The 13716-nt window shown below is 43.6% G+C and overlaps 1 protein-coding gene across 2 annotated transcripts in view; it reads right to left on the minus strand.

The window, feature by feature from the left end:
* Nucleotides 1–6624: 6624 nt before the first annotated feature.
* The window catches only part of Morc2 (MORC family CW-type zinc finger 2), a 38334-nt gene continuing 31242 nt past the window's right edge, over nt 6625–13716 (minus strand). Inside the window, exons 20-26 of one of the 2 annotated variants that reach the window (XM_026408929.2) lie at nt 13450–13581; nt 13008–13062; nt 12349–12490; nt 11993–12217; nt 11808–11901; nt 8114–8293; nt 6625–7167 (exon numbers count right to left, since the gene is read on the minus strand). In XM_026408929.2, coding sequence (XP_026264714.2) covers nt 7099–7167; nt 8114–8293; nt 11808–11901; nt 11993–12217; nt 12349–12490; nt 13008–13062; nt 13450–13581 — 897 coding nt within the window. In that variant the 3' untranslated portion in view covers nt 6625–7098. Of the gene's footprint in view, nt 7168–8104; nt 8294–11807; nt 11902–11992; nt 12218–12348; nt 12491–13007; nt 13063–13449; nt 13582–13716 lie in introns of both variants that reach the window. The other variant, XM_026408928.2, reaches the window with a different exon arrangement.

The following is a 13716-nucleotide window of genomic DNA, read 5'->3' on the forward strand; positions in this document are numbered from 1 at the left end:
AGGAAATAATCACAGTGTCAGTGGTGTGAAAATTTATACAACCACTTTTGAAAACAATTTGAAATTAGATGCACATGACCTATGATTCTACAATTCTACTTGAATGATTACATCCTAGGGAGAAATTCCTGCAAGCATGCATAGAGACATAAAGAAGAATATTCAGTCTCCTGTAAAGAAAGAGGAAAATAAAATAAAAACTAGACTCAACCCAAATGCCAGTCACAGAGGCATGGGTAATAAAATGTGGTTATGGTCAATTCACTAATAAAAACTAATTAAACCTACATCAAACAACATGGGCCAATTTCATAATGTTGAAAAGATAAAGAAAATTGCAAAACAGAAAATTTTTATGTTCATTTAAGTTTAAAAACAGGCAAAGCAAAGCAATTACTTAGGAATACAAACTGAAATCAGAAAAGTGTAATGAAGAGCAAAGAAAAGATGACCACTATTGAGAATGACAGTTATCTCTGAGCAGGAAGGAACGGGATCCAGAAGGAAAACACAGATATTTTTAAAGTAATAAAAACAAACTAGGTGATGGGTGTTCCTTGTACATTCTTCCTACTTTACAAATACTTAATGCAGCAAATTTCTATGGCTACTCAATGTCTAATAAAAACATTAAAATAGCAGCTTAGGGCTGGGGTTGTAGCTCAGGTGGTAGAGCATTTGCTTTGCACATGTGAGGCAATGGGTTCTATCCTCAGCATCACATTAAAAAAATAAATAAATAAAGGTATTTTTATCTATCTACAACTAAAAAAATAACTCACATTTCATAATGCATGACTGTTGCCCCCTGGTGCCTGACTCAGGCAGGACCACAGCTACAAGTGAGTCCCAAAGGTCTCAAATAGAAATGAAAGAAAGGAAACTTCTTTTAACACTTCAAAGCACTTACCAAAGCTTACAACTTCACATATTGATTTCTATCCACATCAGAAACAAGATCCCCATAATTATTCAACATTGTTTCAGAGGCTCTAACTAAAATTAAATGGCAATTAAATACAATTGCTATACTATAAATTTGATATTGTTTCTATAAAAAACAATTTTTCCTCCAGATGTTTTTATGAGTTTGTAATATAGAAATAAATTACATTAAATCATAAATCACTAGCTTTTCTCCATATTAATACTAAGTGAGCACTAAAGATGGGGGAAAGTATTCTAACACAAAAGTGACAAAACCTATAAACACTCAGGAATAGATTTAACAAAGTTATAAAAGTCATATGAAGAAATTATAAAGTCTTACTGAAGGATTTAAGAGAAGTCTTAATAAGAAAACCATTTTGAATCTTCTGGGGACATTTAATATCATAAAAATGTCAACACTCCCAAAACTTAAATTTTAAATTTAATGAGATTAAAATTTAAGTCCCAGTGGAACTTTAGGCTGGGATGAGAGAGAATTGGATAATGTGATTTAAAATTTCATGAGAGAATTAAATCTAAGAAAGTCTGGAAAAGATTTATTTTTAAAGTGATTCATGTAGATGCTGAAAGTGACCAAAATTACTGTTTCAGCTGTGACCTCATCATCACATCAGATTCACCCACACAAAAGATGACAGGATGTCTCCAATTATGGTATCTCCAAGAGATTCAAACCAGAGGGGAATATAAAGACCAAAGTGGTTCATATAGTAAATGGGGCTGGCATAAGAGAATTTCCACCTGGGGTGGGGGTTGACTTCTGCTTTACCACTACACTAAAATACATTCCACAGGAATGGAGGTTGACACTTTAAAAAAAATAATCACAACAAAATGGAGAAAGTTTTTTGGTTTTTGTCTCGGGGTGGGGTGCAGAGGTTGGGAAGAAAGGGATGGATTTTTCTTCCAGATGGTAGGAAACTCCCAAGTCTAACATGCTTATCTTTCAATGAACGCCACAAATCAAGCTAAGTACAAACCTGTAAAAAAACTAAATTTGTGAAATTCAAGAGATGGGCGCTCTGCCTTAGGTCCCAGGAGAAGCTGAGAGGCTCGCATGCAGGCTGGCCCTTTTAAAGCTAAATGAAACACATGAAGCCTCTTTTCCTTTCCAAGTCTTTCACCTTGCAGAAATAAGGGCAGCCAGGTAGGCATCTGTACAGCCCCCCCCCCCCCCACACACACACACTTCCACCCCACCCCCCAAAAAATAAAACAAGTTTTCTGTAGTGACCCCTCTTAGGGATGGGGTCATTTGTTCCTTTGGAAAACGAACAAAAAAGGCTTTATCTGCAATGTGGGCTGAATACGCAGCGACCAGACAATGACAATTCCCCACTTTAGCATCCGGGGTGGGGCCAGCCCTTGCTGCCTGCTAAGAAGTTGCAAGGGTGTGAAGTGAATCCAGGCGGCCTCATTCCCCACAGTGCACTGCACTGCACAGCAATATCGCGAGGTTTCCACAGCCAATGAGCAGATCGTGGCAGCACGTGCAGGCTTAGCAACATTGCACAGGCGCAGTTGGGCCTCACTGCGAGGGTCTAGCCTGCAAAGGGCTCTTTCAGCAGAACACAACCGTTGGCGGGCTGGGAGAGGGGCGGTACCTTTATGGGACTGAGCAGTGGCCATCCTGAAAGCCTCTGGAGAGATGGCTGAGTGCCTGGGTACTGGCCAAGTCCTCTGGGCCAGGTGAGAATTTTCAATCAGCCCTTAGGCACGTGTCCTTTGGCAGCTGATTATGCAATTAAGGAATTCAAAGATTCCCCTCCATCAGGTTTTCTTCTCCCCTACCCAATGCAGCACCAAGCCCCCCTGGTAACAGATTGGTCTAATTGGTGTGGCATTGAGGAGGGAATTGAGACCCCAGAGCTTTGAACAGAGAAGAGAAAAGGAGGAGAAACGGTTAGACTTGGTAGTAGATTAGAGCTGGCCACAGTTTGTGGGAAAATCTGCAGTCACCGAGGCAGCAAGGGGCCCAAGAGAATCCCTGGAAGCATCTCAGCAGAATCCAGAGGGTACTTGAAAGGAAGAGGGATGATGAGCCTGCTGGGTCCTTACCCTCTCTCTGGTCCAAGTTTGAGTGGTATGAGCTCCCCTACCTTCCAGACCTTGGCTGGTACTGCTAAGAATGCCAATACCAAAGGCATGGTCTGGTAGAGTCTACATAGAAACCCAGCCCTCCCTTTGGGAGATAAACTGGACAAATGGTTAGGCCTTGATGGCAGCCCTGGGGAAAGCATATTACCCTCACATGAGCAGCTAAGTAAGCAGCTGCAAGGCCTACCAGTAGCATTCAGGGAACCAATCCCTATCCTAACTTTAACCAGAGGAGCTATAGTATTACTGGATTTTAATAAGTGCTGGATAAATGTTAGGTGGACACTTGATCCTGTGAGTAAATAGGTTGGAAAAGCTCTACCATCATTCAACCCCTTTTAGAGGAATGGGGAGCCAGAATGGACAGTAACTTCTCCTTACAAGCTGGGAAATTGGTTTTGCTGGACCCAACAGTGGCCCCGATTGGGCCTAGCATATGGCAAGTTACTGAATTAAAAAGCAGGCCCAGCAACATCCTGGTTCATATGCTGAATGGGATGTGCCTTGCCAGGTCCGCCCCTCTGCGCAGTCCATGTCTTGCCAAGTAGAGTGTGTGCCTCCAGCAGTTATCAGGAACTGACAGTCTGAAGGTATGTTCAAGGTACTCTGCCTCCTGTGGCCAAGCTGGCTGTAGCAACTTCTCCAAGAACCTAGGGCAACGTGATATTTCCTAGGAAGCCTCAGAGGTTCCATTTCTGAGCAAGGCCAGAACCCTGCAGTGGAATTCTCAGAATGCTTGGTGGCTATCAATGAGTCCCTTACAACCTGGCTCAACTACAGAATGACCTTCCAACAGGGGCATATAGTCAGTAAAGGCAGCACAGGCAAGCTACACAGGCCAACCCCTAAATTCTGTGTGTATTGCAAACGTTTGGAGCTTTATCAAGCTTGACTTATTGGTCCTTAGAGCTGTGGACTCTGGTCTAATGCTGCTTGAACCCTGCATCTTGAAAGTCATGTAATAACTCCAGGAACTGGATGTAACAAGAGAGGAGCCGATATGGCCAAAAAAAAAAAAAAAAAGGAAAAAGAAATCAGTGTTACACAGATAAAAAAGAACCAGAGGTTTTCTCACTCTGTTATTAGTCCTTGCCTTTCTTTGGTAAATGAAAATGTTGACCTGGTTAATAGCATTTACCCCAAAGTGAAGTTTTAAATGGGGAATCCCTGGGACACTTAGGGGCTGAGGACTCTGCCCCCTTGTTTTTCATGATTTGCAAGTAAGTCCCAAACTCATGATTCAAAACTACATGAAATCATGTACAAGAAGAGAAACACAACTGGTCAGTTAAAAGCCCTCAGTCTCATTGATTCAAACTTTCTAAAAAAAAATCATTAACTTTCACATTAGTAAACAATTCAGAGAAGTGAATTCCAACTGGCAAGTTGCAAGTGGGGGTAGGGGAAACACTGTGTGGTAGAAATTGAAATAGGAGGTTTTCTCTGGAAGGCAGTGTGGGAATGTATTTTTAGAGTTGTTAATGCACCCACAGTCTGACATAGATAATTCCAAACAGGGAAATGGTTCTAAATACAAATCTAAGTTAATGAACAAATATACACACACACTCACCAGTACTTTTCATGTTAGAAACAACCCTGTTTATAAATAGGAGATTGTTAAAGTAAATGACAATACATTCAAGATAATGAAATGTTCTGTGGTTGTTCAGGATAGAGGGCCAGACTCTGTAATCCCAGCTACTCGGGTAGCTAAGGCAGGAGAAAACGATTAAGTTCAAGGCTCTGTCTCAAAAATTTTAAAAAGTTGGAGGGGGGCTGTGGATGCAGCTCAGTCGTGGAATGCCCCAGGGTTCAATCCCTGATACAAATAAATAAATAAATAAATTAAGTAGACCCATATGGGCAATTCTGAAATAGGCTCCAATATATACTTGGTAGAAACAGAACAGGTACTTTAGTATGCAGAGTCAGGATGGATAAACTGTCCAAGGAGAATCTGGGGACTGAAGGAGGGAGCCTAGATTTTCACAAATCAGCCTTTTATACTCTGCAATTTTACTACGTACATGTGGCACTTCACAGACAGACAAAATCCCAATCTTCTTAAAAACTAGAATTGCGGTCCTTATTCACTTCCTGGCAGCCTGTGCCAAGGAATTTCCCAGTGTAGATGAATCAAACCATCTCCCTCTTCCCACATCATCAAATAGGTGGAAGCAAGTCAGCTGTCCCATGATGTTCCCAAGAAAGGAGAGGGGACCACTACATTTTATCTTCCCATCTAGAACAGAAGGATCTCTGCCTAGGAAACAAGACTGCATTCAGCAAAGCTGAGGCCAACCTCAGCTTAATAAGCACATCCAGAAGTTGAAGCTAGGAATCCAGTCTTCATTTCTGTGTGTACTAAGGACACTGAAGCTGAAAACTTCAGTGAAGATGGTGAGATGAGGAAGAAGACTTTGAAGTCAGTTTAAAGCCACAAGGTAGAAAAAATGAAGAGGAAAGTGCTGATTTCACTGAGAACACAGACTGAGCTTGGAAGTCTCACCAGTACAAGTTTATACTATTGCATTTTGATAACATCTAAGTAAAAAACTTGAGTATTATCTTCCAGTAAAAACAGAACCAACTTATTTTTAGATTAAAACAGTACTTTTGTGAACAAAAATGGACCACTTGCTACCTGGGGTAAACAGAGCTGGATGAAAAGGAATCAACAGCTCAGGAAACCAAGAATCTTGGAGGATGTTCCAAAAAAGACATATTTTAGCCCTCTCCCAGGGATATGGTTTGGGGAAGCCCAAAACCCATTCACCAGTCATAGGTGCTTCCATGAACAAGTGGGGAAAGACCTTGGATTTTCAATGTGGCTGGTGTGGCTCCCCACTGCTTCTCCATCTCCTGCAGACCTCACTTGGCAGGAGACTGGCTGGCCACTGCTGGCCTGGGCAATAGATGGTTTAAAAAAAAAAAACCAAGGTGGTTTGAATCATAAGATCAGTCATAAGAGGTCACACACAGTTCTGGTGCCAACAGAGGCCCCAAATAGAAGTGGGAAGAGTTAGGGGAAATGGAACCAGAATTATTCCTACAGTCATTAGAGAAAACTCAGCAACTCTTGCCTGTCTGACCCTGAGTTGTTACTTGAGGGACTGTGACTGGACAATGAGGGAAGGCCAGGTGTGCTTTTCCTGCAGAGCTGCTTTTGAAGTCCCTGCAGTCAGGGGCTCCCTGACCCTTCTGACTCCCCTAGAGCAGGGACTGTGCAGGGGCTCCATGGGGCCCAGCAGAGGGAAGAAATAAGAGTAACAGCAGTAGGCACTCCTGAGGCAGCCACAGATGGAGGCCTCTGCCAACTCAGCATCAGGGCTCTTTCACGCACCTGAGGAATCCTTTGGAATTAAACACTCCTAAGTGCTACCCAGGTAGAGATCTAACTAGGCTATCTACTCTTCAACCAGGACTCAAGCTGGAAAACCTCCTTGTCCATGGTAACTGAGAAAATCACTTCTTCAGAGAGAACTTGGAGGACGGGGAAGCAAATGAACAGGATCATTCTTTTATTCCCAGAACTGGTCAACACCATAGCCAGTTGCTTAGGCTAACTGCAGAATCTCATAGCCATGAGCTGAGATGGGAGCTGCAAGAGGAGCATCCCTCTGACCCTAGGAGGCCATGCTGCTCTGGTGAATTCACCTCCCACACCTCTGTCCCTCAGCTCTCCAAATTGTTCAACCACCCCCACCCCTGGAGCTGGTCCAACTTCAGGATGGTGTGCTAACCCTGTATTGAGGAGCCAGGAGCAGCAACCTAGGGTGGTAAAAGTATCCTTTGCCAAAGAATCACACAAAAAAAGTATGGTCTCACAGCAGGCACAGCATTTTGTTTCTTTTAAAAAATAAATATTTATAAACTTAGGGAGGAAGATTCAAAGAATCAGAGTATCTTTCCCTCCAAAAGCACAAATGTCCCATGTGAGTTAAACCAAGGTTAAGTCTACCAACCCATGAATGAAATCCCCCTCCCCGGAAACTGCTGTGTTGAGGGATGGGTAGGCAAGGGAGCTGATCTCTCGCTCCTGGCCCCTCAGTCTCCCTTGGTGATGAGGTCCTCGATGTAGGCATCCAGCTCATCATCTGTGTTGATGTCTATGTCCTGGAACAGAGCAGGGCAGGGATCAGCCAGGGCCAGAAAGTGTTGTTGTTGTTGTTGGGGGGGGGGGGTGCCTCTCCACCCTTCTCCCAGTTCCTGGGGTTAAGCCCAGAGTCCCCTCCCCATGATGCACTCCACCCTGGCTGCCAGGCTCGCTCCTGTCCAGATAATTTCCCCCATCCCCACACCTCAGATGATGCCCAGATTTCTTCCTCCTGCTCTACTTCTAAGTTCCACTTCCTTAGTGTTGCCCACTTCTGTCATCACCCCAATCAATGTCCAGGCCATCACCATTTCTTACACAGACAACTATGTGAACTTACCATGTTCCCTGGTTCTAACCTCCACTCCTCCAACCAACTGGAGTGTCATAATGAAAATTGGACCAGGCCACATCCCTCCAATGACTCCCTACTGCCACCTTCATAAAAATCCTTGTACTCACTCCTTTTATCCACAACTCCCACTCAGGTTGAGTCCTGCTCATTTTCCCTCATTTCTCACTCTTTGTCTTCTACTCTGACAAGTGACCTCACACACTGTCCACCATTAGTAGCTCTGTCTCTTCCTCCAGACACAGAGCAGGCCCCCTCGGTATTCACTGCCTGGAATAAGAGGCACTCCCCACTTCTGTACTATCCAATACCATCTGGGCATCATCTGAAAAAACAAGACTTTTGTAGACTGGAGGCTTCTCAAAGCAGGCTATATACATTGGAATATCTAAATAAGGGACAGTGTTCAGTGGGTCTGGCTGGGATGAGGCCCAGGCAGTCACACCGCCTCAAGCCCTCCTGGTCAGGATGCAGTGCAGCCAGGGTTGGAACCACAGATTCCTGTGAGTGCATAGAATCCAGTGAGAAGGGAGCAGGAGATGCTCAGGCCCCCCTCCCTGAGAGACCAGGTGGTCCAACTGCAATGAGAGGGCTGCCTGGCTCACCTCCTGCACCTTTTGCAGGAGTGCCACGATGTTGGTCCTCAGCTTCTGCAGCTTCTCCTCTGTCTCACGGAGTTTCCTCTCCGAGGTACGCAGGCTTTCCTCAGAGGCCTTGGCTCTTGAGTCAGCACGGCTTTGATAGGAATGGCACAGATTCTGGAGCCCTACTTCATACTGCTTGAAGTACTCTTTCTGTGGAGGGAAGGGTGACAGCAGGATGAGTTTCTGAGGGTTCCCCAGTGCCCCATGCACTGGATTCCATCCCTAGCACCACATAAAAATAAAATATATTTAAAAAAAAGAAAAAGAAAAGAAACCTCTCAATGCTGGTAGTTCCTTTATAAGAAATAACCTCCTCTTAGCTCTTCGGCTACTCCTGGTTGGAAGCAGAGTATATCATGTTATAAATATGACCTAATTGGAATATTAATATTGTTTTTTGTTTACACTGAGATTCCATGTAACATTTCATTTGAAACAGGCATGTTGCTGCCTTTTCAAAGGTCTTGACAAACTGCTACAAACTGCTAATTAACAGTAACTACTAGGCTGGGGTTGTGGCTCAGCAGTAGAGTGCTCACCTAGCACAATCGAGGCCCTGGGTTCGATCCTCAGCACCACATAAATATATAGAATAAAGCTATTATGTCCAACTACAACTAAAAAATAAAACCCCCCCCCCAATAAAAAACAATACCACCCATGGGTTTCAAGTCCTCAAGAGACATTTTTGCAACATCAAACTTTTTACTTATATTTACTACACAAATCTGCAGTTGGTAATGCTTGCTGGAACAGTATCCTGGTGTCCTTTTTTGCCATCTGGAATAGTAAAAATAACCCCTCCTGGGCTGTTGATATAGCTCAGTGGTAGAGCACTTGCCTAGCATGCACAAAGCCCTGGGTTCAATCCCCAATACTGCATTATAAAAAATTATCCCTCCTATTTTATTCGTGGCTTCCATCTGCCATACCATTTTGCTGAGTGCTTTCCCTGTGTGCTGAGTGCTTTACCTGTGTGATCATGTCCTTGTCCAAGAGTTAAATGTGAAGGTCTTTCTCCTTTGGACCTAGGGAGACCAGCTGCCCATCTAGAAGGGCACTGGGGGGTAGGCGAGTGTTCTACCTCTGAGACACAATCCCAGCCCCACATTGAAAAGTTTCTGATTCTGTTTTAAAAACTATAAACAGCAAGTATATAACTATGAATCTAAACTTTTCAAACCAAGATGACTAGATATATTTCATGTTTTGCACACCCAAAAAAATAATTACCTTGGCAGCTCAAAATAAATAAGCCAATTCCAAAACATTAAAATTCACAATGTCAGGGCAACCATGATTGATACTAGTTTCTTTAAAAAACAAACAAAAAAAACCTTTTCACTTTAAATTCACAAACAGCTGTTTGTTTCATTAGTTTTTTTGTCGTTGACATTTTTTATTTTTTAATAGTACTTGAATCTATTTACAGGGCCTCTAAATGGAACTTTTAGGCTGGCATGACAGGAAAAAAGAACAAACATTTACAGACTGACAGGGATAAAATGAACCTAGATTCCTTTACACCAAAGAAAGAAAAGTTTGAGTGATTTCTGACATTATAACCAGGAGATCAAAGTTGTACACTGTTATTATACCTCATTTTATAAAAATAAGTTACATACTATTTTTAGAGTTAGACTCTCACACTGACTTTGTTTGGTACTGAGCAACAGTGCCCACTGCAGAGGTCCTGCTGTACCAAGCCACTACTCTGAGTTTGGCAACAACTTTAAGCCAAAAGAAACAAATCTGACTGATAAGAAGATGACAGACAGATCTAGCCATCCTATCAAACTGTTTGTTCTCCTGGGATTTGCATAAAGCACCCAAAGCCTAAACGAGGGCAAAAGCTGAAGCATGCATGGAGCATTCTGTGAAGTCTGTTCTAGCTCCTCACTTTGCAGGGAGAGCAAGGCAGCACTGTAAGGAGAGAAGATCGTATCCTAAGAAGTGCCTGGGGTCAAATTTGGGCTCTGTCACTAAGAGACTACCTCTCCTGAAGTCAGTTTCTTCCACACCTAGCTTATCTCATTTTTTTTTTTTTTCAAAGTAGAAAGGAGATAAAACCCCATATTTTTTTCTCTGGCAAACTACATTAAGCACAGAGCTATTACATGAAAGCCCAACATCTTGAACATACTTATCCTGAAATATCTATTTTAATCCTCTTCCCTTCCCTAGATCACTGAGCTATTCCTAATACCACTTTCTGAGTATGAGTCCTAGACCCCTATTCTCAAGATCCTAACCGACTCTCTTTCATCTATACCTATACACTACACAGCCCTAGAAATATGGTGTTGATACTTCCAGTGCAGCACAAAGCTTATTACCTTCCTAACACTTGCCACTAAAATAATTCCCCACAGGGGCTGGGGATGTGGCTCAAGCGGTAGCGCGCTCGCCTGGCATGCGTGCGTCCCGGGTTCGATCCTCAACACCACATACCAACAAAGATGTTGTGTCCGCCGAGAACTAAAAAATAAATGATAAAAATTCTCTCTCTCTCTCCCTCCTCTCTCACTCTCTCTTTAAAAAAAAAAAAAAAAAAAAAAAATAATTCCCCACAGGCCTGAGACACACAGCAAGGATGAATAATTGCCACAGAGACTGTGTGGCCTGCATACTTTCAATTATTTGCTAATGGACCCTCTACAGAAAAACACTGTTGGCCCCTACTCTAGACATGGTTCATTATTAATTATTTCTTCAGCTTGAGCCTTTGCTGGCTGGCCTCCATTTTCTACAGAGGTTAAGTCAGCATTGACTATATTAGATTGACCCAAGATGCTTCACTTCCCATTCTCAGCTCACCTTACAACCTGTTTCTGTGACCCCGTCCTTTCAGCCCACCAGCCTTTTTAAAAAAAAAAAAAAAAAAAAAAAATTTATTTTTTAGTTTTAGGTGGACACAATGTCTTTATTTTTACATGGTGCTGAGAATCGAACACAGTGCCTCAAGCATGCTAGGCGAGCGTGCTACCACTTGAGCCACATCCCCAGCCCCCTGAGCCTTTTTGTTCACAAAAGTCCCAGCCTCAGACATCACTCTTCACCTACATAGGCAGGCATTTGTAAAAGCCCTTGTTTTCTTTGCACTGAGTCGTTTCCACCTCATTTCCACCCCCACCCTCAGTTTCCCGATGCCACAGCACTTGTGAAGATCTTGGCCTCATGACCAGATACCTGGTCTTAGTTTAGGCAGAACTGCTCACTACAAGGTCCAGCAGAGGACCTGCTAAAACAGGCAATAAATCAACAACACTTGCTGGGCTACATAAGCCCTAATACTGTTCTCCACATTCCACAAGCTTCTCTCTACCTCCCTCCCAGTTTCACATTTTAGCACTCTGATTCTAAACTCATTGCGTTGCTTAGAACAGGTTTATTCCTCTGCTAGAGTAAAGGCAAAGGGATATACCTGTCATAAAAACCAGGCCTACTAGCACTCATAAGGGGGGCTAACCTCCACATATGTTGGGGTAGAGTTGCTCTGCACACCAATAAACCACTTTTCTCACAACATAAAGTCTTCCCTGCTCAGAAGAAGAAAGGGAAGCTGGCTGAGGTAGGGCATGTAACTAAGAGCAATCACAAGACTGTTCACAATAAGACTGGGGCAAGTACGGGGGTACAAAATCAAAGATCAGGCCAGACTCACCAGGGGAAAAGATATTAGCTCATCTGAATTCATAGCACTCAGTTCCTTCTTAGAGATGGGAAAACTCGGAGGCAGGAAATACCGTAAGCAATTCCTAAGAAACAAAGTAGGGACAGGAACTCAGAATGGCATGGAAAGAGAGCTACTGCTAGTCTTAAGTTAAAAAAAAACAAAAAGAAACATACCGGAGAATCTGGACCAGCAAGTCAATTGTCTCATGGTTGGTGTTTGGGGCAGTGGTATCAGGCTCAATGCGGATGCAGTCAGAGGTGGAGGGCTCTGCCATGGCTACAGCCTGCTGGGCCACTACGGCCTCCTCTTCCTCCCCACCCTCTTGCTGTGTGTCAGGGCTCTGATACTCTGGAGAGGGTGGCTTCATCAGCCTCACATCTTCACTGCCTTTCTCCACCCTATGGGGGACACAGAGCTTACATTATATCTGTCCCAGACTCTTAGAATAAGCTACTAGAAGGGAGGCCAGAGGCCTCTCCTCCCCATGCCCTAACTTCTATCATTCTGTCTTCCCGGAAGGGATCCTTACCAGCGATCTCTTGGAGTCGTATCTGTGGGTACATAGTCAAATTTCACCTTCCACCGTACCACATTCTTGCCCACCTCCACAGCTGTGACACGGCCTGTGTACCACTCTCTGTTCACACGTACCTCCACGTGCAGCCCTTTATCTGAGAATTTGGAAAGAAGTGAGAATCAAGAGAACTAGATTAAAGTCTTCCATTCAGCCACCTTAAGAAAGGTAGTCCTCAAGGCTTGGAGGACAGAAGCCCCTAAATGCTGTCACCCCCACTGCATCTTAGTTTACTTCTCCCTCTTTAGAAAAAGAATGCCAAAAAGCAGGAGGATGAGTGACAGCCAGCAACAAACACCAAGGAATTAGTGTTAAAAGTAACCACAAAACAGGGTTGAGAGATGTGGCTCAGTGGTAAAGCACTCACCTAGCATGTGCAAGACACTACATTCAATAATTACCACTACCACCACCACACACACACACACACACACACACGCATGCACAAAAAGGAGGAGAGGGTTCTATCTTCAGAATTATCTTTGAGATTAGACTAGGATCCTGTGTACAGAGCCCAAGTCCAGGAATGATAACCCAAACTTTCAAAAATAAACTGATGCTGGCAAAAAATCTACACTTCTACCACAGGTTTCTAGGGACCTCCCCAAACTCACCTTTCTGAGCTTTCTTGAGGTCAGCTGGGTCCTCTTCCCCAGCACTGTCTGACAACTGTAAGAAAAAGACACTGTTAGAGGCATCCCTAGTGCCTCCTGAAAAGATGACTTGTATTACTGGCTACCCAGGGTCTCACTGTCACCTTCATGGTACAGTTTAAATCACTCTCTAAATTCACCTTTATAAATAAGATAGAAGGCAAGGAACAGAATGTCACAGACAGAGAAGTGAAGTGATTCTAACCCAAATGATGTGTACCAGTGTAACTAAAGGCCCGGGAATAAAGATCCTGCAATGGCATCAAACTTCTATTCATCTGAGTCCTTCAAAGAGCAACTAGGCTTGTGAAAAGCTGAGATTACAAACACAGAGCTGGCACAGACAATGTGGGCTGCAGGCCCTGGGGAGGAAGGCTCTGAGAACCTCACCTCAACCACCTACCTCATTTGATTCCTTCCTTTCCTCCTTCACAGCAAATTTGCCCCTCTTGCACCGCTCCTTCCTCTTCTCAGGCTCTTCCTCAGCTTCTTCCTCATCAGAGACCCCAAGACTCCGCTTCCGACCAGGGGTAGCCTAAAAGCAAGAGAATGCGAAAGTGAGGGGCCCTGTTCATCCCTCAAGGCACAGGAAATTTCATGTGGACAAAGGAGCCATTCAGAGAAGGGCTTGTACTTCAACTGCAATGACATTGCTTGGTTCAAAATATAA

Source organism: Urocitellus parryii, chromosome 3, assembly GCF_045843805.1.
Source record: "Urocitellus parryii isolate mUroPar1 chromosome 3, mUroPar1.hap1, whole genome shotgun sequence".
NCBI lineage: Eukaryota > Metazoa > Chordata > Mammalia > Rodentia > Sciuridae > Urocitellus > Urocitellus parryii.